At 41.9% G+C, this 23,573-nt stretch overlaps 1 protein-coding gene and 1 long non-coding RNA gene across 5 annotated transcripts in view; one reads left to right on the forward strand and one right to left on the reverse strand.

The window, feature by feature from the left end:
- Window positions 1-18,046: 18,046 nt before the first annotated feature.
- Window positions 18,047-18,886, reverse strand: LOC131829088 (uncharacterized). The gene is made up of 2 exons (XR_009352721.1): window positions 18,478-18,886; window positions 18,047-18,381 (listed from the first exon to the last, which is right to left on the reverse strand). It is a non-coding gene; the product is annotated as an uncharacterized LOC131829088 (long non-coding RNA).
- Window positions 18,887-19,107: 221 nt separating this feature from the next.
- The window catches only part of EGLN1 (egl-9 family hypoxia inducible factor 1), a 68,046-nt gene continuing 63,580 nt past the window's right edge, over window positions 19,108-23,573 (forward strand). The window contains exon 1 of one of the 4 annotated variants that reach the window (XM_059170467.1): window positions 19,108-20,459. In XM_059170467.1, coding sequence (XP_059026450.1) covers window positions 19,563-20,459 — 897 coding nt within the window. In that variant the 5' untranslated portion in view covers window positions 19,108-19,562. The remainder of the gene's footprint in view (window positions 20,460-23,573) is intronic. The other 3 variants (XM_059170468.1, XM_059170466.1, XM_059170465.1) reach the window with 3 other exon arrangements.

Here is a 23,573-nt window from a genome sequence, read left to right on the forward strand (position 1 = left end):
AGTTGGGGGCATGTTGAATGAACTCAGGGGTACTTATGACTCTTGATCTCACAGTTATATAGTCAGAAGGGGGCCAGCATCATCTCAAAACCTTCCTCATTCACATTTCTGGTGGTTGATGTTGGCTGTCATCTTGACCGCACTTGGACTAATAGCTGGAAGACTTACATGTGGCCTCTTTGTGTGGCTTGGGGTTCCTTCCTCATGGCACTGAAATTTAAGGGTACACTTCCTAAACAGAAAGAGCTAGATGGGAACTGTATTGTCTTTTGTGACTTAACTTTGAAGGTCTTATTTCTGAGGTCATCACAGAGAACCACAATTGAAGGGTAAAAGACCTTCCACCAATTAACTGGGTGAGAGGCAAGTTTCTGCAAGAGTATGTAAGACTGGAAATATTTTTTGCAATTTTGCTGTTATTGTTGTTTTTGGAAAGGACATAAATCTGCCTCCAGGTCTTCTGATGAGGTAGTGACTTGGTCAGTTTGGTCACAGTTATGTCCATGATCAGTAGAGGACAGGACTCTCTAATACCCATAGTGGGTAGACTAAAGGGGATGCTGTGATCACTCTTCCTAAATGAAGTAGCACAAAATTGATATGAGGCAAAATTTTTATTACTTGAGGGCCAAATGAGGCCACCACATGTGTTTGTAAATACAGGTTTCTGGAGCACAGCCACACCCATTCCCAATGCTACCTGCAATGGTAGAGTTGAGTAGTTGCATCAGAGACCACAGGGCCCTCAGAGCCTACAGTGTTTTCTATACGGCCCTTACAGAAAAAGTTTGCTGACCGCTGAGATGGATTACTCATAGCCATCATAAGAGCAGGTGATACATGTATTTTCCTGATCTCAAATCAAAAAAGATTTATCCAGTCTCTTTCGGTCAGATCTCTTTGATTAAGGTGCATGGCGGGAGGGGCTTATGGGATGCTCTACCATGAAGAGGTGGGAGGATGGTGGACACCTTCGCCTCCAACTTCAATGATGAAGCTAACAGACCATGAACCAGAGGTAGATGTTTATATAGGCCTTTCTTAAGAAGACCTCAGAGTAGATTGAGTCCTACTCATGGTGTTCAAATCCTTCTCGTCACATTTGTTTAACTGTGAAGAGATGACAGGGGCGCCGAGGTGGCTCAGCTGGTTAAGCACCCAACTCTTGATGTCTGGTATTGATCTCAGGGTCATGAGTTCAAGCCCTGTGTTGGGCTCCACACCCATGGAGTGGGTAGATGGCAGAGTCCATGAATCTGTTTTTAATGAGGGTGGTATAGGCTGACACAGGAATGATCTCAAAAGAATCGACTCAGAAGACTTCTTTGTGGAGGGACTGGAGGGTCAGGTTTTCCTGATCATTGCTTTTAGAAGCTTCATGAATGGGGGGAAGGGGGGTTCTTTCTATCTTATGCTGCTTACTTTTTCTTTCTCCAGAAAGGGATTTTTCTGTAGCATAACCAGGGAGTCAGTTGTCATGGGCTCTCTCTTAATAATTGCTATTCATGGAGGGGCACCTGGGTGGCTCAGTGGGTTAAAGCCTCTGCCTTCAGCTCAGGTCATGATCTCAGGGTCCTGGGATCGAGTCCCACATCAGGCTCTCTGCTCAGCAGGGAGCTTGCTTCGCCCTCTCTCTTTCTGCCTGCCTCTCTGCCTACTTGTGATCTCTGTCTGTCAAATAAAAAAATAAAATCTTTTTAAAAAATTGTTATTCATGGAAACTTTGTTTTCTGAAATTATCCTCCATGTCTTGAATTCTTCTGCCTGTAAATTTCTGTTCCCTCTACATCAACCATTTCAGTTCATTCCTTGTACTCTTCCTAAATTAGTCTCTTCTAAAGAATGTGTGTCTGCTCAGGGAGTTCTTTGAGAGCTTCTATTTTCAGCTAAAGGGCTTTGTGTTTCTTTTCCAGTTGTGCCTTGGTTAATTGCAGAGGTCAGAATTCAAGGTAACAACTCTCTGATGTTGTTCTCTCCATCCATGTGTACAGCTCACAGCCTATCACTCATTTTGGACTGGGATTTGAATTGTGATGTGAATCTATCCTTTTCAACTAATATTCATATAGTTTATGCACATGGGACATAAATCCTCTTTTTCTGATCTTTTAGTACCTCATTCTGATGATCTACTAGTTGTCAACTAATTTACACCTTTCATTTTCTCTTTTATTATATGGTATTTGCCGCCTGCTTCAGATGGAAGATCTGGCTATTTCAGTCGCACAATGCAATGATTAAAACGTTCAGTTTCATTTTCCTTGTAAACAAGAGTTCTTCTGTGTTGTTCTGAGACTTCTGAATTAATTAAGTGTGTCCTCTCAGTAAGTTCTGAATTCCAGGCTGCTATTCCCTCCTACATGCTCCTCTTCAGTCTTGTATTTTCTTCTCCAGTAGGAAGGAGGACTTTAAACTTCACATTGTCTTTATTGCCTTTACTTGATTAGGGGTATTTTTATATTTTTGAAAAATTTGTGGAATTCCTTTTAATTCCTCGTAATGTGTATGGATTTCTATCTTTTCAATATTTTATCCCAGTTCTTTACACTGTATTCTTTCTTGGTTTCAAGACGACAAGCATATATTTCAAACATGTTTTGGCCACCTTCATCAAGCCCAAGGGCTGTATTTTTTTTTTTTTTAAGATTTATTTACGTGAAAGAGAGTGTGTGGTGGGGGTGGGAGCAAAAGGTGAGGGAGAGAGACAGTCTCAAGCTGACTGGGGGCTGAGTTTGAGCCCAACGTGGGGCTTCATCCCAGGATCCTGAGATCACGACCTGAGCTCAAACCAACAGTCAGACGCCTTAACCGACCTTGCTACCCAGGCACTCCACATCTTTTTGTTTTGTTTTTGTTTAAGATTTTATTTATTTAATTTATTTTGGAGAGAAAGAGAGCACAAGTAAGGGGAACAGAGGGAGAGGGGAGGGAGGAATGAAGAATCTCAAGCAGATTCTGTCCTGAGCACAGAGCTATGAATTTCTTCAAGTTCTCATGACATACTTAAAAGAATTCTATGTTAGGCTTCTTAGTAAGGTTGAAAATTTTTATTTCCATGGAGTTTTCACTCTAGCAAAATTCCTATTCAGTTAATAAATCTATTTCTCTTCCCTCTTCCCTATCTCTCTCCTCTCTATCTTCCAGACAGGGAAAAAAAAAAAGGAAAAATAAAAAAGAAGGGAGTCCCAGGCAGAAGAATGTAACCAGAAACAGGCATGAGGAAACTGCATTTATTTGGGAAGAACTCATGGGAGCATAATGGGAGCTGTGGAGGAGCCTGAGTGGAAAATCAGTGGAGCCACTGGGGGAGGGTCCAATATGGTCCAACCCTATGGAGTCTAACTTATCCTGCTGAATGGACAACCATCTAAGTCTGTCTGTTTTCACACAGGAGCACGGCGTAATTTCTGTGTTGAGGAAGATACTTCTGAACTAGGTTCAGAAGGTGGATTGATAGTGGGAGACAGGTATTGGAAGGAGGGAGACCGGCCAGAAGATAGCTACAGTAATTTAGAGAGACCTGGGGGAAGGTCAGTTCTGTTCCAGCTCAAGCAGCATCTTTGAAACACTGAAGGGGAAAGCTCCATTGATCTACGTATGAGAGACCCAGCCTAGAGTGCCAATGAGGAAGACGGGGAAATCACGGAAACAACTGGATGTAGACGGAATTTTCAGTAGCCTGACTAGTGCCCACATGTCCTGTTAGACAGTACGTAAAAAGCCCATCTGGAGGCTTCCTGTCTGCAAGACTGACAGAATGTGCCCCGCCCTCTATCTTTCTGTTATGGGCTTCCCAGAATTTCAACCTTTTACCCTCACACTGAGCCCTTGGTATCTCTTTTGGGCACTTCCTGGCCAACCAGTTTGCACCCCATTCGCTAATTTACAGACTACCTTGTTTAGTTGCCAAATTTATCGTCTGTCCCTAAAAGTGGTAATAAGTTAATACTGCTGCCCTGCTTGGCTCAAAGCAGTTGTTGTGAGAAGCAGACCTACATAGTTAACTGTTTTGCTTTGTATCATAAATAACTTCTTGAATTTTTTAATATAGGCTGATGATGATCCTTTTGAAGTCTGTCTTAAGTCACAGTGCCTTCAGCATACTACTGTGTTCGTGTGTGCAATGCTTTATAAATGAAGTGGTGTGACCATAGATTTTATTTAGATTTATTTATACTCTGCCTCAATAATTCAAATCTGGATCCGTGATGAACCTGTGAATTCATGGTGCCAAGATCAACATGCATCCTTTAAAGTTTATGCTGAGAGTTTATTATCTTCTCTACATCAGTAGAGAAGAGATTATTATCAGCCCTGATGGGAAGGACACAGTTGAAACTCGGTGAAGGAGAGCTCCATTCCCAGAGGACAGGCAGTACCATACCAAGCTTCTGGTGTCACCTCTTCCAGAAAACCTTACCGGGCCATTGCAAGGTGGATTGGCTGTGGCTCTTCTGCAAACTCCTAACACTGTACCCACATTTCACTGTACTCCTCACCCATGCTGTGACCATTTGTGGCCACATGTGCTTGGCTCTTGTCTATGCCTTTGATCTATTTTCCATCCCTTCCCCACATATTGTATACTTTCCACTTGTCACTTTAATGAATGATCCATATGTTCTATGTGCTGTGATAAGCTCAAAGACTATTAGAACTGGAAAGGGGAAAAAAAAAGGAACTGGAAAGGAATTTGGGGTTTTCAACTATCTGCATCAGACATATAGCATGCACCCACCACAGCAATATATAGCACCCATTGTGTGTGTGTGTGTGTGTGTGTGTGTGCGCACACACGCGTGCATATGTGTATATGGCTATGAGAATCTCAATTTTACATATTTGATGCATAGATATGTATGTATGTATATGTCTGTATATAATAGAGAGAGAGAGAGTATAGAGATAGCTGTATAGTTATTACACACTGGAGTATGCACAGTATATAGCTATATGTATACACTATATGCATTTATCATTCACTACTGCAATGTTTAATGACTTCCAATGTAGATGGAATGCAAGCAACTCCACTTTGTCTTACAGACAGCTAGAGAGGTAATAACAAAAACTTAAGCATTACATAGTGTATGAGACTCTTTAACAAATGGACCATGATTAATTGTGAGGGAAATCTTAATCACCAGCCACAACCACAACCACAGCTTCTTTGCAGTACACATTGTGGCTACCCTCAGGAGAATGACTTGCACTTTAACTCTCTCCCCTGCCTCTTTTGTCATCCTAACATTTCAAGGAAATTCACAGGTCACTCTTAGACACTCTTTTTATAAGGATTCCTTAGGCCTTTCCCATCAGAAAATACTTTTTTCTCCCATCTGTCAAAAATATCCTGTGCTCCATTCCATGACTCCTTCCTTTTTTTTTTTTAAGTTTTATTTATTTATTTGAGAGAAAGAGAGAGTGCATACACATGCATCAGAGGGAGAAGCAGACTCCCCGCTGAGCAGGGAGCCTGATGTGGAATTCGATCCCAGGACCCTGGGAGGTCATGACCTGAAGGCAGATGCTTCACCAACTGAGCCATCCAGGCGTCCCTCCACGACCCATTTTAATGACTGCCCTATTTCTGCCCTTTTTAGAATAAAGGTCCTATAGTCATTATCAGCAGTTCTCTCCTTCCAGTCTCTCCTGAACTGGTTACACTCAGGTGTGCACCCACTCCACTCCTACGCTGCTCACCTCGAGTCACCCATCATCTCCACTTTTCCAGAGCCACCGGTCACTTACAAGGCTCATCTCAGTCACCATATAAGCAGCATTTGTCATAGCTGGCGACTTCTGCCTCCCCACACCACCTGCATTTCTTAGTTTCCAGGACGCTTTCCTCTCCTGGTCCCTTTCCCATGTCCCTGCCCACTCTTCCTCGGTCTTTTTCCCCCCATATTCTTCCCCATCTCCCCATGCTGGATATGTTAGTTCCCCTACCATAGTCCTTGGTCTTCTCTTTCCTATCTATACCCATTCACTTGGTGACTCTTTCTGAGTGTCATGGTTTTATGTACCATCTATATGCAGGTGACTCCCAAGTGTGTATCTCCAGCCCAGAACTTGCCCCCACATTCCAAACTTGTATATCCAACTGTCTGTTTGAATCACCATTCAGACCAGGAATGTACATTTCAGATTTGGCAAGTCTAAAACTGATTTTTCTTTCTTTTTTTCCTTTTTTAAGTAATCTCTACTCTGGATGAGGGGCTCAAATTCATGACCCTGAGAGATCAAAAGTCACATGCTCTACTGACTGAGTCAGCCAGGTGCCCCCAAAGACAATTTTTTTAAACCACTTAGAGGAGCAGGGGGGGATCCTGGGATCCTGGGCTCCCTGCTCAGTGGGAAGCCTGCTTCTCCCTCTCCCACTCTCCCTCCTTGTATTCCCTCTCTCAATGTCTCTCTCTTTCAAATAAATAAATAAAATCTTAAAAAAAAATAAAACTACTTAGAATGATTAATTTCAACATTAAGAAGAAATAAAAACAAACAAATTCAGGATGAAATGCAACAAGAATTGATCAAACTCAGGAAAGTAGTTGAAGATAAAGGTGTGTCTTAAAAAATGAAGGATAAACTACAATGTACCCAAGGAAGAAGGAATTCAAATAAAAATTTAAAAGAAACATTGAATCCATTGATGTATGAATGGAATATCATTCAGTGATAAAAAAAAAATCAAAAAAATTCACCATGGATGGACCTTGAAGGCATTATACTAAATGAATTAGTCAGACAAAAAAAGATATATACTCTGTAATCTTACTTACATGTGCAATCTAAAACACACACACACACACAACACAACCAAACTCATACAAAATAGATCAGATTTATGGTTACCAAAAGTAAAGGGTAAAGAAAGAGGAATTTCAGGAAAGTGGTCAAAAGGTACAAACTTCTGGTTATAAAATAAATCAGTACTAGGGCTATAATGTACAAAAGGATGACTATACCTAGCTCTGCTATATGATACAAAGGAAATTTGTGAAGAGTAAATCCTAAGAGTTCTTATCACAAAGAAAAAGAAAGAAACATTGAAGAAAGTGAGTAAAACACAACTACTGAATCATTGAACACTACATCAAAAACTAATGATGTACTATACAGTGGCTAACTGAACATAATTTTTAAAAAAAGAAAGTGAGTAAAACAAGCAAATGAAATTGAGATGAAGGTATATTAAAGAAATCAAGAGAATGTGATGGGAGTGTAAAACAGACAAACAAAAAAAATCAATGTACACATAACTGGAATTTCTGAAGAAGAGAAATGAAACAACAGAATAAAACTCATTTAAAAACATTTTTAAAGCTTTTCAGAAGTAGATTTAAATATATTTCAATATTTTGAATTTGTCACTTAAGGGCCCACCACATGCATAAGAAAAATGACCTGTTATAATGACCTCAGAGTCATATCTTAGAAAAAAAAAAAAATCACCAAACTTTAAAGCAAAGGAAAAACGCTGAGAGTCTTAAAGCATAAAGATAAAATTACTTATAAAGGTAAGAAAATTAGGCTGACATCAGATTTCTCAAGAGCAACATACAGAACTTTAAAGCTTCAAAAAATATATAAATTCATGCCAGAATAAATTTAACCCTCTTTAAGAAAAAACAACAAAATAGCATTCAATAGCAAAATACTCATGTTTAAAATACAATTAAAAATTACTAAACATGCAAAGAGCCAAGGAAATGTAATCCATAGGCAAAGAAAGATTAGTCCAATTGCAAGAGACCCAAACATCACATGTAAAGTAGCAGACATCTTTATAAATATGCTCAAGGATATAAAGGAAAACAGTATAATGAAGTGAGAAATGGAAGATACTGGAAGAAAAAGTCAAGTGGAAATTTCAGAGCTGAGATGATGTATCTGAAATGAAGAAATTCGTTGGATGGAATTACCAGAAGTTTAGACACTGCAAAAGAAAAGATCATGTACCTGAAGTTACAGTGATAGAAATGCTTTCAAATGGAAGCAGAGAGCAAGGATCAGGTTTAGGGGAAGAAAAGAACTTCACTAATCTGTGAAACACTAAGTTATCTAATATATGTATAATTTGAATATTAAAAAAAATGGAGGCAGAAGAATATTTAAAGAAGTCAGAGCCAAAATGTATCCTAATATGATAAATACTATAAATGTACATATCCAAGAAACTCAATGAACCTTAATGAGAATTAAAACAAATAAAACAGTATCAAGTGACATATTCATCATATTGGTAAAAACTAGTGAAAAAGAAAAACTTTAAAAAGCTTTTAGGGGGCACCTGGGTGGCTCAGTGGGTTAAAGCCTCTGCCTTCAGCTCAGGTCATGATCTCAGGGTCCTGGGATCGAGACCCTCATCGGGCTCTCTGCTTGGCAGGGAGCCTGCTTCCCTCTCTCTCTGCCTGCCTCTCTGCCTACTTGGGATCTCTGTCTGTCAAATAAATAAATAAAATCTAAAAAAAAAAAAAAAGCTTTTTGGGTTTTTGTTTGTTTTTTTGAGAGCGAGTGAGAGCAAGTGCACACAGGAGCACATGCACATGCCTCCGGGAGGGGAGGGGCAGAGGGAGGGAAAGACTCTTAAACAGGGTTCATACCCAGCATTAGGCTTGATCTCAGGACCCTGACACCATGACCTGAACCAGAATCAAGGGTTGGTTGCTTAACTGACCAAGTCAGCCTGATGCCCTAAAAAGCATTTGAAAACAAAACTCAATAGTAGTGGGCCAAAGGCAAGAAATACCAAAGACTATTTTCAGAAACAATGAAGCCAGGACACAATGAAATGACATCTTTATTTTGCCAGAAGAAAAACTCTCAACCTAGAATTCTATATCCAGCAAAAATAATTTTCAAAATAAAGGTAAAATAAAGACTTTCAGACAAAACACTGAGAAAATCTCTCTCTCTCTCTCTCTCTCTCTCTCTCTTTTGACAGCCAGACTTGTACTAAGGAGATATTTATGGATGTTTATTATGCTTAGGGAAAATTATACCAAGAAAACATCAGTCTACCAACAGAAGAAAAACAAAGAGAGGAAGTGGAGGGGCAAAGGAAAGGAAGAGAAGAGAAGAAAAGAGGATGTAGAGGAGAAAGAGAAGGAAGAGGAGGACAAGTTGAAGCAAGAACAGAATAAGCAGGTAGAGAAGCAAAACAAGCAGAGAAAGCCTCCTCTTTTTGTAAATGATGAGGCCACGTACATATTTTTATGTATGTCCTATAGATAGTTTAACACGACAAGAGCAGAGCTGAGTAGTTGTGACAGAGACTAGGAAATGTTTGCTAAAGTCTAGTTTATATATCTCATATAGAGATTATCACACTGGATATAAAAGTAAGATCCCACTAGATAAATATAATTTCCAAGAAACATGCTTCAAACACAGAAATATAACTATGAAGATTCTATACCATGCAAACATTATTTGTAAGATAAAGTGGCTATATTAGTATCAAAGTGAACATTGTGATAGGTAAAATTAATATGTATTTTGGGGGCGCCTGGGTGGCTCAGTGGTTTAAGCCTCTGCCTTCAGCTTAGGTCATGATCTCAGGGTCCTGGGATCGAGCCCCACGTCGGGCTCTCCACTCAGCGGGGAGTCTGCTTCCCCCTCTCTCTCTGCCTGCCTCTCTGCCTACTTGTGATCTCTCTCTATCAAATAAATAAAATAAAATAAAATAAAATAAAAATAAAAGAGTATTTTGAATAAAGAATAAAGAGAATAAAGAGGGTATTTCCTAAAGATAAAAGGATCAATTCAGGGGCACCTGGGTGGCTCAGTCAGTGAAGTGTCTGCCTTTGGTTCAGGTCATGATCTCAGGGTCCTGGGATCAAGTCCCACATCAGGCTCCTTGCTCATGCTTGTGCTTTCTCTCTCACTCTCTCTCTCTCTCTGGCAAAAAAAGAAAAAAAAAAAAGGATCAATTCACTACGAAATAACAATTTCAATTTTGTATCTAATAACAGCATCAAAATGTAAAAGCAAAAGCTCTTGGACAAGAGAGAACACAAAAACCCCACATAATTATAGCTGGAGATTTCAACACTCCTTTCTCAACAACTGATAATACATAGAAAATAAGTAAGAATATAGAAAACTTGAATCCTGTCAACCAACTTGACCCAACTAAATTCTACAGAACATTCTACTCAGCAATAGTAGAAAACAGTTTTTTTTTCAAGCACACATGGACCATTCACCAGAACTGGGTCATAAAACAAGTCTCAATAAATTGAAAAACAATTGAAATAATAAAGAATATGTTCTCCATCCCAAATGGGATTAAATTAGAAATCAACAGCAGAAAGATACCTGGAAATCCCAAACATTTAAAAATCAATACACCACACACACACACAACTTTAGAAATTAAATAACCCATTTCTAAATAGTCATCGGTCAAAGAAGAAATCACAAGGGATATTATCTCAAAACACATTTTTACTGAATGAAAATGAAAACACAACGTATAAACATACATGGATTGCAGCTAAAGTAATGTTTATAGAGGAATTTATATCTTTAAGTGTTCACATAGAAAAGAAGAAAGTCTAAACATGTTCCCAGGTTTCCACCTTAACAAACCAGAAAAAGACAGTTAAATCTGGAATGAATTGAAAAAGGAAATTACTCAGAAAGTAGCAGAAATCAGTGAATAGAAAATAAATGATAAAGAAAATCAATGAAGCAAAAATTGTTTTCTTAAGACCAATAAATCTCACAATACATTAGCTACATGAATCAGGAAAAAAATAAGAAAATAAAATTATCAATATAAGGAAACTACCTAAACATTTAAACACAGGAGACTGGTTGAATGCAACTACAGCATATTCACATGATGGAGACCCATCCATTTATAGCAACAAATGAGGAAGGTCTCTGGGGAAGAAATGTACAGTGGTTCCCAGAATATATTAAGTAAAATAAGTAAAATGCAAATCAGGACATGTAATATGCTACCTTTTACATAAGAGAAGAGGAAGGGAATTATATATTTGTAAGTTTATTATTATACTTATAGATTTATTTATAAAAAATACAGGAGAAATTACAACTAATACCACAAAAATATAAAGGATTATGAGAGACTACAATAAATAATTATATGCCAACAGGCTGGATAAACTACAATAAATGGATAAATTCATAGAAACATAGTGTATATCAAGAATGAATCATGAAGAAAAAGAAAATCTAAACTGACCAATAGGGGTAAGAGAGTTGAATCAGTAATCAAAAAACTTCCCAACACAGAAAGGCCTAAGACCCTATGGTTTCACTGGTGAATTCTGCTAAACAAAGAATTAATGCCAATGCTTCTCAAACTCTTCCAAAAAACTGAAGAAGAGGAACATTCCCAGATTCATTTTATGAGGATGGCCTTACCTTGATGCTAAAGCCAAATAAAGATTCTCCAAGAAGAGGCACCTGAGTGGCTCAGTGGGTTAAAGCCTCTGCATATCAGGCTCTCTGCTCAGTGGGGAGCCTGCTTCCTCCTCTCTCTCTGCCTGCCTCTCTGCCTCCTTGTGATTTCTGTCTGTCAAATGAATGGATGAATCTTTGAAAAAAAAAAAAAAGATTCTCCAAGAAAAGAAAATTACAGACCTGATGAATGTAAATGTAAAAATTCTCAATAAAATATTAGCAAACTGAATTCAACAGCACATCACAAGGATCATTTCACCTTGAACATATGGGATTTATTCCTGTGATGCAAGGATGTTTCGACATCTGCAAATCAATCAATGTGATACACCATTAACAAAATCAGTGACAAAAATCACATGATCATCTCAATAAGTGAAGAAAAAAGAATTGACAAAATCCTTTTTTTCCCCCATGATAAAAACACTCAACAAATTGGGTTTCGAAGAAATAAATGTTCCTCAAAGGCCGTATATATAACAGGCCCTCAGTGATACTCAATGGTGAAAGTTAAAATCTTTTCCTCCATGATGAAGATGGATGCCCACTTTCACCACTTTTATTCAAGATACTATTGGAAGTCTTAGCTAGAGCAAGTAGGCAAGGAAAAGAAATAAAAGTCATCCACATCAGAAAGGAAGAATTATCTCTGTTCACAGATGAACAGTTATCTCTGTTCACAGATGATGTGGTCTTATATATAGAAACCCTAAAGACCCTACTAAAAAGTGTTAGAATTTAACAAATAAATTCACTGAAATTGTACAATAAGAATACAAATACAAAATCAATATATAGAAATCAGCTGCACTTCTATACACTATGAACTGTATGAAAGAGAAATTAAGAAAACAATTCCATTTAAAATAGCATGAAAAACAATACTTAGGAATAAACTTAACTAAGGAAATGAAAGGCCTGTATAGTGAAAACTATAAGACATTGATGAAAGAGATCAAAGAAGACACAAATAAAGGGAAAGATAGCCCATATTCTTGCATTGGAAGAATTCATATGGCGAAAATGTCCATACTACCCAAAGCAATCTACAGATTTAAGAAATCCCAATCAAAATTCCAGGGGTGGCTATTTTCACAGAAATAGAACAAACAACTCTAAAATGTATATGTAATCACAAGAGACCCCAAATAAACAGACCTAGAGGCATTACAGTACCTGATTTCATGCTATAGTATAAAGCTGTAGCAATCAAAACAGTATAGCACTGGCATAAAACAGGCACGTTGATCAGTGGAACAGAATAGAGAGTCCAGAAATAAACCCCTACATATATGGTCAGCTGATTTTGGACAAGGGGACCAAAAACACATAATGGGGAAAGGACAGTCTCTTAAATAAATGATATTGGGAAAACCGGAGAGCCAAAAATAGAAGAATGAAATCAGACCCCTATCTTACACTAAACACGGGAGAATGTAAAGATGTAAGACCTGAAATCACAAAGCTCCTAGAAAAAAAACATAGGGAAAAAGTAATTTCCTGGATATCACATGTAAAGCTCAAGCATCAAAAATAGGAGACTACATGGAACTACATTAATCTCAAACCTCCTGCATAGCAGAAGAAACAAACAACAGAGTGAAAAGGCAACCTATGGAGCAGAAGAAAATATTTGCAAACAATATATCTGATAATGTGTTAATATCCACAATACATAAGGAACTCCTACAACTCAATAGAAAAAAAAACCCAAATAATACAATTTAAAAATGGACAAATGATTTGAATAAACATTTCTCCAAAGAAGATATATAAATGGCCAACAGGCCAACACGAAAAGGCACTCAACATCTCTAATCATCAGGGAAATGCAAATCAAAGCCACCGTGAGCAATCACTTCACACCTATTAGGATGACTGTCATAAAATTTTAAAAATGCAGTTTCTGTTCTTTGACTCCCCCATATTAATTCACATTTATCTCTCTTATGGAACTTATCATGTTTTGCCAGGGGATTATAAATCAGATCCTTCAGTTTAAATCCTTATCCTGCCCCTTGTGATCTAGGGAATGATGGAACTTGTTAGTACGTCACTCTTCCTAGGCATAAAGCAGAGGTGGTAATACCCACCCACAGGTTTACTGTGAGGGTTAAATTAGATGATGCTTGGGAAGAATTCAGAACAATATCTAGCTATATGCTATGTACTGCATAATTAAAGGAATAATTTCAAAATGGAAAAAAAATCAATCCCCTAAAAATTGAAAACAGAACTGAAAGTAAACTAACCACATCTCAAGTTGATGGCTCAGTCATACAGAGAAAATAATTAGATCAGGTGACTTTAAAACACACTGTTTTCACTAACTGTCCCTAATGGGACATATTACATAAACAAAAAGAATACAATAAACTCTTAGGTGGAATAAAGCAGATAAGTAGTTTTGTAAATGTCATCAGGAAAAAAAGTTTCCTATGAGAAAATGAAACAGAAATATAAAATCAAATAAATTAAGATACAACCCTATAATGTTACATTTGAACTGGAATACTAGTATGAATTCAAGATTTTTTCTTGAACATGTACTATGTTCAAGGATGTACTATGCAATATTGTAATATGTTGTAATATGTAATTGTAATATGTAAGATTAGTATGAATTCAAGATTTTTTTCTCTTGAAAAAAATTACCTATTTCCTAGCTCTAATCACTGAAAAGATCTACGAGTAATAACAACCCAGTAGCAATGAGTACTACTGATGGTGGTTTCTAACTACCATTTCCTTCTAGAAGGAACCCAGGGATTTTGAAGAAATGACTGATTTCAGGTCAGGAGCGGGAAAATGTACAGGATAAGTCTGGGCCATCTTATACCAGAAGACAAGAAAATTATCAAGGATTAGTGTCAACACATCTGAAACACACAGGAACCAGGACCCGGGGATGGCTCAATCGGTTAAATGTCTGCCTTTGGCTCAGGTCATGATCCCAGGGTCCTGGGGTTGAGTCTTGCATCAGGCTTCCTTTCCTGCTCAGTGGAGAGCCTGCTTCTCCCTCTCTGGCTTCCCCTGCTTGTCCTTTCTCTTTCTCTTGCTCGCTCTCTCTCTCTCCAAGTCAGATAAGTAACTATTTCAAATTTGCTAAGAGAGTAGATCTCAGAAGTTCTTGTAACAAGAAAAAAGATTGTAACCATGTGTGGTGATTGATATTAACTAGATGTATTGTGGTGATCATTTCACAATATAATCATGTGCTAAACCCTTACGTTGTACACCTAAAACTAATACAAGGTTCTATGTCAATTATATCTCAGTAAAGAAATATTTTTTTTTAAAGATTTTATTTATTTATTTGACAGAGAGAAATCACAAGTAGTCGGAGAGGCAGGCAGAGAGAGAGAGACGGAAGCAGGCTCCCTGCTGAGCAGAGAGCCCGATGCGGGACTCGATCCCAGGACCCTGAGATCATGACCCGAGCCGAAGGCAGCGGCTTAACCCACTGAGCCACCCAGGTGCCCCAAGAAATAATTTTTTAAAAAGGCAAAATGGGGGCAGGATTGGGCTGTTGATAACTGTTGAACTAATCAGGGTTGAGTTTGATTATACGATTGTCTCTATTTTTATGTATGTTTACAGTTTTTTCACATCAAACAATGTTATGGAAAAATTATTTAGCTGTCTCTGACCTGAATTGATTTAAGTTACTTACTGGGAATATACTAAAAGTCAGTTCAACGTTAGGTAATGTTTGTTGGGGGGGGCTCATTGTGTAATTACAGTAACATGTAACAGAGTACCGGTGTTTCTGAGTAATTAAAAAAATCACTAGAGAAATGGTTTTAAGTTTAGGTTCTATTTCTTGAGATGAACTGATCAATTTTTAACTGGATTGGTAGGTTTTAAATCATAAGCTGATAAAGTTGGATGATAGATACATTTTCTGGAATACATAAAAAGTCTTTTGAAATATCTAATTTTCTAAAGAAACCTTAGTAGACAGCAGTGCCGGCTCCACATACGTGGGGAAGCACACAGCTTGCGTGTGCACCTGGCAGAACCCCCAGTACAGAAAAGACCAGGTGCTATTTCCTAACAACACCTTCTTGAGCGCGTCCCAATACTATAGTTAGAAAATGGCTCAGATTTTTAGTTGCTCTCCCAGAACTCAAAGATCGTCTTCCTGTTTATCTTGGGGGGATGCCTATGTTATACTTGCAATTTTTCTGTTCTCTGTAACATATTAAAACAAGATCGTCACAGATGGGGAAACAAGAGGTCATTAGTTAACAATCAGATGTTTGATTTTTATTTCCTGAACAGCCAAGATACACTTTCTTGTGAATTTTTAACATATTTTTAAAGGAGAAATGGGGCTAGTCCCTGGAAGGTAAATTGTTCCCTGGGCTTTCCTCAAGAGTCAACACAACCATTTATACATTCATGTCCTCACTTAAGTCTGTCCTGCATATTGACTCTCAGCTTTGCCGCAGTCTTTGTCAGTCTCTTGTCAGTTTGTAGTGATGATTGCTTAATAGTTTACGTTAACATTGCCAGAAAGAGCAAAGGAAGCCAGGTCCGTGGTGGGTTAGCTTTGGCCCAAGCCAGTGAGGTATGGGGATGACAGCACTTTTACTTCACTTCATCCTTCCGTTTCTAGAACAGTTGATCTGGATTAGGTTGGGGGCAGGAAAAAACTCGTAATAATTCCTGGCTTTGGGAGACGCAAGCCTTTGTTCTCCCCAGAGTATTCGGTAACACTCCTAATGCTACTAATCATATAATCCTGAGAATTGAGAGGGACACTCATTCATTGCCTGACTCTGGTTTCACCCTTTGTAAATGAGCATCATAACAGTACACACCTCATAGTGTATTCATGAGGATTAAACGAGTATTTGTAAAATGCTTAGAACAGAGACTGACATAAGCACCCTAGAAGTGTTTATAAGTTCCTACATGACAATGTAAATCTCTTAACATCTGAGTAAGTGGCCACTGCTACAATGTTGGTAGAGTTCCAGAATCTTGTTGGTGAACTTCTCATTGGCTGACTGTTGCATTGCCAGTAGATGGTTTGGTGAAATTCTCACTAACTTGGAATTAGTTCATGGATTATTGAGCCTACATAAGTGAAAATTCAGAAATTGTGGATCTTTGGAAATATTTGAAATATTATTTTATATTTGCTCAGTTCATGAAAATTTTGGAAGTGTCATATTAAGTATTTTCAAGGTATACATGTTCAGTTTGTGATTTTGTGTACTTAGAACAAAAAGGAAGTTAACGAAGGGTTTTTTTTTTTAAAGATTGTATTTATTTCTTAGAGAGAGAGAACATGTACAAGCAGGCGGAGAGATAGGTAGAGAGAGAAGCAATTCCCCCACTGAGAAGAGAGCCCCACATGGGGCTCAATTCCAGACCCTGGGATCATGGCGGAGCCCAAGGCATCCTCTTAACCGAATGAGACACCCAGGTGACCCACTACTGAAAGTTTTGATATGAGTATCTGTTCTTTTAACTAGACATGAAGGAAAAGAGCATACAGGCATGTAAATATACTTGTTTGCACACCATAGACCTAAACAGTAATTTTAAACAAAATTGTTGGGCTACTTTTGGTACCTACAAATAACTAAATTTAGAAGAATCACATGTTTGTGGAATGAGCGTTCTTCAGTAAAGTTCCTGTCCTTGAGGATAGTTAAGAATCATTTATAATTACTCTAGCAAAAGGAGGCCTATGAAGTACTTGCTTTTACATGTATTGGAATTATAATTCATATAATTTATGTATATCAAAAATGTTTTAAAAGTTTGCTATTTTAAGTCATTGAACAGCTTCTTTACATTTTTAAGAACTTCTTAACTAATTTGCTTGGAATCTTGCTTAGTGCAAAAAGGCAGACCTAGCAATTCCTTTTTCTTTGTTCTGATTCCCTTCTACCCACCCCTCTCTTACGAAACAGTCCAAATTCTAGGTTGTCATTATTTGTTTACGTGTCTGCGTGTGCACCGGACCATATACCTGTCGAGTGTACATAGTAGAACTAGTTCATTTGTGTGCCAAGCACAGGTTACATTTGTGTGACCGTGGACAGTGTGGCACACAGCATGCTTCTAAGGCATTTGTTGAAAAAGCCTAATTAGCAGTATCTGAAACAGTATTTTACTGCATTTAATTAAGCTCTGGGAAAGCTGGATACACAATTGAGATGGATTCAGGTGTTGATTCTTTCCAGAAAGTTGGACTTTTAGTTTGGTTTGGAATTTGAAGTTGTGAGTGTAACATTTACCTCAGTCTCCCAAAGTCCAAGCTAATTGGAATTACTGTCCTCAGTCCCCAGGACAGACGACTGGATCGCCAGGAGACTGTTTAGTTAAATAGAAGAATTTAGTGACACTTCTAAGTTCTGTACAGTTGATGGGAGAGCTGTGATGTTTTTGACTCAGGCCAGTTAAAAGAAAAATTCTACAAAGTAATTTATAATCATTCCTTGTACTCTCCTGCCTTTGACCTACACCTTTCAACTGCTCTGTCATCAGTCTGAAGGGCTGTCATCTCGAGGACTGATGTTACTGTCAATCTGTTCAGATGATACGCACGCAAGCCTAGCACAGCATTTTCACAGTAGCAGGCGTTCAATAAAAATTGTGAAAATCTAAATTGCAGCTTTTTATTCTTAAATGGCAAAGTGGAAAGAAATCTTTGGCTTTATCTCTGATAAGATTTTTATGTCTTACAAAACAAAAATAGGTTCATTGGGCGTAGCACAGATTCTAACATGAGATTTTTTAAATCTAAGAAGTCGTTAATGCTCATTGACCGCCAAAATCCAATTCTCAGGAGAAATTCCATCATTTTGAATTTAAGTGCCTGAATGTGGATATTGGAACGACCATTGATTAACTTGAACTTGGCAGCCAAAAATTTCTTCAGAGGATTTGACACTCGGCAACATCTCATAGGCTTAGAAATGGCTTTAAAAAAAAAAAAAAAAAAGTAAAATTTCAGTACCTGTAAATGTGGCTCACACGGGGCATAGGGGCTGGGATGAACGCTGCAGCGAGACTTACTTTTTGTTTTTAACCACTTCAGGCCTCGAAATAGAGGCCGTGTTGGTGTCATGGAAAAAGCAGCCTTGGAATCTGACAGAGCCTAATTCCTGGATCCAGTCCCAGTCCTGCGTGACCTTGGGCAAGTTACTTTACTTCTCTGAATTTCCGTTTCCTCCTATGCAAGACCGGGACGGCGAGAGCCACCTTGCAGCGTAGGCTGGGGCGCGCCGGGACCCTACCCGGCTGGTCCTAAACCGACTGCGGCCATATTCCGTGCCCCGCTCCGCGGAGCTCCCGCCCCCGCGCTCGCCCCAGCAGGTGTAGGCACCGTCAGCCGCGCAGGGCCGGGCTGCGGCCCGGCGGCCCCGCCCTTCCGCTCTCGCGGGCCTGCCCCTCGGCGTCCCCGCGCAGGCAGCGGCGGGCGGTGGCCTCGCGCCGGCCTCCGCGTCCCGGGCCCGCCCCGGGCGGAGCGCACAGAGGGGCGGGGTGGGGGGGGGCAACACAGGCTGCCGGGACCCGGCTCCCAGGCCCAGCCCCGCCGAGTGCGGGCGAGCGGAGGCGGCCCCGGCGCCGCCCGCGCCCGCGCCCGAGCGCGTGTGCGCGGCCACCGCCCCCTCGGCCCTCCCCTCGGCCCTCCCCTCGGCCCCCCCTCGGCCCCCTCCGCCCTCGCGCGCCGCCCGCCCGGGTCGTGGCGGGGCCGTGGTGTACGTGCAGAGCGCGCAGAGCGAGTGGCGCCCGCACGCCCTGCGCTCCTCCACAGGCCCGGCCGGGCGACCGCGGACGTTAAGGCGGCGGCGGCGGCGGCCGGTCTCGCGCGCCGGCCCCCGCCTGCCCGAGCGGAGGTCGCTGTCCGCCGCGCAGGCCGCGGTGCCCCAGCTCGCGGCAGCGATGAGGCGCTGAGGCGGCCGCCGGCGCTGCGCGGCGGGACCCGAGGACGAGGAAGCGGCCGGGCCGAGTGCGCGGGGCGCCGGCCTCCCTCAGGCGGGGAGTGGCGGGTGCATGGCGCAGTGACGGCCTCTGTCGCTCCGCCCGCTCCCCGTTCCCGGGCGAGGCCCTCCGGCCGCCACCTCTCCTGCTCGGCTGCCGCCTCCGCCGCCGCCGCCATGGCTAATGACAGCGGCGGGCCCGGCGGGCCGAGCCCGAGCGAGCGAGACCGGCAGTACTGCGAGCTGTGCGGGAAGATGGAGAACCTGCTGCGCTGCAGCCGCTGCCGCAGCTCCTTCTACTGCAGCAAGGAGCACCAGCGCCAGGACTGGAAGAAGCACAAGCTCGTGTGCCAGGGCGGCGAGGGCGCCCCCGGCCACGGCGCGGGCCAGCACCGGCACCCCGGCCCCGCGTCCGCCGCCTCCGCGCCGCAGCCCAGGGCCGGCGGGGCCGGGGCCAGGGAGGCCAGGAAGGCACCGCCGCGCCGGGACAGCGCCGCCGAGAAGGCGGGCCCGCGGGCCGCCGGGGACGCGGCCATGGCAAAGGCCAAGCCCGCGGCCGACCCCGCGGCGGCCGTGTCCCCGCCTCGCGCGGCTGCCGGCGGCCAGAGCCAGGCGGCGGCGGTCGAGGCGGAGCCCGCGAAGGAGGAGGACCCGGAGAAGACGAACCTGTACCCGCCCAGCCACACGCCGGGCGAGGGGCTGAGCCCCGGAGGCGGCCTGCGGCCCAACGGGCAGACGAAGCCGCTGCCGGCGCTGAAGCTGGCGCTGGAGTACATCGTGCCGTGCATGAACAAGCACGGCATCTGTGTGGTGGACGACTTCCTGGGCAAGGAGACCGGGCAGCAGATCGGCGACGAGGTGCGCGCCCTGCACGACACCGGCAAGTTCACGGACGGCCAGCTGGTCAGCCAGAAGAGCGACTCGTCCAAGGACATCCGAGGCGATAAGATCACCTGGATCGAGGGCAAGGAGCCGGGCTGCGAAGCCATCGGGCTGCTCATGAGCAGCATGGACGACCTGATCCGCCACTGCAACGGGAAGCTGGGCAACTACAGAATCAACGGCCGGACGAAAGTGAGTGAGCGCGGGGGGTGCGCTGGGCCTCCCTTAGCTGCGCGGGCCGCCCCCGGCCCCGGGGCAGGAGCGTGCTTTCTCTGCAGAAAGTGATTTCCTTCTTGTGTATGTAGACCCCATCAGGAGAACGGTTCCAGTCCGGAGATGGGTGCTTATATCCTTTCTCTCTTGCCCACTGTTTTCCACTTACTGCCCCTTTACAGACGTCTCTGTCTGAGGGCATGGTTTTGTGGCTGACCTTAGGCTCCCTCTTCCCCTTTGCTGTTTTTTGCTGTTTTTGCTTTTCCAGTGCACTGTCAGTTCAAACCTTACTGGAGTTTTAGCCTCCCATTGCGGGTAGTAGAGTAGTTCCCAAAGCCAGCGCTGGTTCTGCATCTGCCCAGTGTTTGCATACACCCCTAAATTCTCCATGTGGTGCCGGAGCCGCTCAGCAGGTTCTGGTTTACAGAGTGGAACGCTGTGTTTGGTTTAAGGAGGTGCCGGCCTGACCGCGAAAAGGTAAATTTGAAATCAGTACTTGGTCAAAAGACTCCTGTATTCTGGAAGAGCTTGCCTGCCCCCCTCCCTTCTCCTATCTCCTTCCCCTTCCCTGTCCCTACTGTTTTGAAACCCCCCACAAAACGGGGAAAGAAGTATTTCCGTTTTTAGACCTTGCAGTGTAGGTGGGTTACATTTTTAGTATAGGTTTCCTTTATTTGCTTTGTTAATATAATCCTTCTGTTGAAACAGAAGTGTGTTGTAGCTTCCTGCTAGGAAAAAACAAAACCCACGGAATTGGAGCAGGAGGGAGGGCTCTTTCTAAAATCTCAGTTTGGTGGAATCTCTTTGTTTTCTCTTTACTCTTGTAGTTCTCGCGCCCACCTCCCCCACCCCCCAAGATTCTTCTGCTGGTACCTAGTCTAATCCCTCTTCCCTCCTTTCTATGGTAAACCCGAGACTTCCCTCCTTAATGCTCTCTCTAGCAGTTAGTTCTTTTTCATTTTGCTTCCCAGGTCTTAATCTTTTCTTTGTATCCAGCTCCTCCCCAGGCCGCCCTGCTCCACCCTCCTCCACCATCAATCTGTGTCTGATAGTTTGAGTTTTAAGAGCTTGTCTTAGGAGACCGGCACATGTGTGTTTGTGCACACACACGGACTCTGCCCACTGGTTCTTTTGTGTGTTGTCAAGGCATCTATTTTGGCAGTCATCATGGGTGACTCTCAGGCTGCCTGAAGGCCGAGCATAAGGCAGTGAGGAAAGTTCTAAACATGAAAATCTTGTGGGGAAAAATACAGTGTAAACTCTAATTTATATATTGCCACTTCATTACTGGATGAAGGCACATGTCTTCATATGTAGTTTCAAAAAAGTGGACAGTCGCTTAATATCAAGCTAGAAGAGGAAAAGGGAGCCTGATTAGACCTCAGTCTCAGTTTGCAATAAGAATTTCATTTATATAAAAAAAACAGAACTTTTGTCATGGATCAAATCTTAATATAGTCATGAACTCTAGAGCAGGAAGGAAACCAGCCTGCGGGAAGATCCCGACTGGTCATTAGTTGGGGTATAAACTTAAGGCTAATTTACGAGGAAGTTAATGTCCTAAATCTTCCTTGATCTGCTTTCCTTGGTTAATTTAGCTTTCCGAGCTAAAGTCCTCTCCTGACCCCCTGTTTTCAGTGTGGCCTCAGGGAAGGGACAGTATTTAGCCCGGCAAGATCTTAGAGCAGTTGCTTCTCACCGGGAGGTTTTTAGAAAATAGCCACCTCTGCAGGTGTCCTGGTGCCTGAAGGGAACAGTAGTTGAGGTCCTAAATCACTCTAGCGTATGTATTTTATTTCTTTTCTTTTCTTTTTTTTTTTTTTTTAAAGAGATTTATTTATTGGGGCGCCTGGGTGGCTCAGTGGGTTAAGCCGCTGCCTTCGGCTCAGGTCATGATCTCAGGGTCCTGGGATCTAGTCCCACATCGGGCTCTCTGCTCAGCAGGGAGCCTGCTTCCCTCTCTCTCTTTCTGCCTGCCTCTCCGTCTACTTGTGATTTCTCTCTGTCCAATAAATAAATAAAATCTTTAAAAAAAATTAAAAAAGAGAGATTTATTTATTTGAGAGAGAGAAAGAGAGCTTGCATGGTGGGGGGGAGGGGCAGGGCAGTGGGGCGGAACCAGGCATTGGGAGAGGGAGAGAGAATTCACCATGACCCTGAGATCAGGACCTGAGCCAAAACTGAGAGTAAGACACTTAACTGACTGAGCCACCCAGGCGTCCCAGAAGGGCAGATTTTAAACTCTTTAGATTGATCTTAACGCTTACATTAATTTTCAGCACACAGCTTGAGAATCCATGAATGGTTTTAGGGAACCTCTTTCATTGTATTTGTTTGAGAGCGCTTTTGTTAATTGTGTTCAATCATGTAATTTTAGTATTCCTAAAAAAAAAACGAAGATCTTGCTTTGGGGGAATGGGAGGGCTGTCGGGTTGTTGGCCACCATATAGTGAGCAACCACTGTGGCCTAGGCACTGTGGAGTAGGCCCAATACAGACGTGATCACCATAATCTTAATCTTCTGAAGTGTAAGTGGTAGTTTTGCTAATTTACATTTGAGGATATTTCAGGTCAGACTTGGCTAAGGGCTGCCACTTGTACTAACCTCCATGGGACTCATATTTAGGTGATTCAGATATCAAGCCCCAGGCTTTTTCTACTATACTGCATATAGGTAGGATAGTAGATGAGCTGTGGATTATGTAGCATACGACTGGGACTAAAATTTGCTATATTTTATTGATGGTGATAGCATTAGCCTTGTGTGTGAATAACTACTTTATGGTTGGCCTCTATAAACTTTCTAGTAGATGACTACTCAGTGTTTATTTCCGATGTATATATTTCAGTATCTGAAAAACCGCTTTATAGTTACCCATTTGAGTCCTGCTCATTTCTGTGTAACTTTTAAGAGAGCCAGAATATGGGCACTAATGGGATTGAAGAGAGGATCTTCAGTTAAGAATTTTGTTCTTCTTTACACCACTGTAGTAATTTAAAAAGTTACTTGCCCCAAACGTGTACTGTTTTTCTCACTTAGATTTTCACAGTAACACTGTAAAATAGGTAGATTGTTGATATATTTTTCCTGTT

The sequence above is a fragment of the Mustela lutreola genome, chromosome 4, assembly GCF_030435805.1.
Source record: "Mustela lutreola isolate mMusLut2 chromosome 4, mMusLut2.pri, whole genome shotgun sequence".
NCBI classification, from domain to species: Eukaryota; Metazoa; Chordata; class Mammalia; order Carnivora; family Mustelidae; genus Mustela; species Mustela lutreola.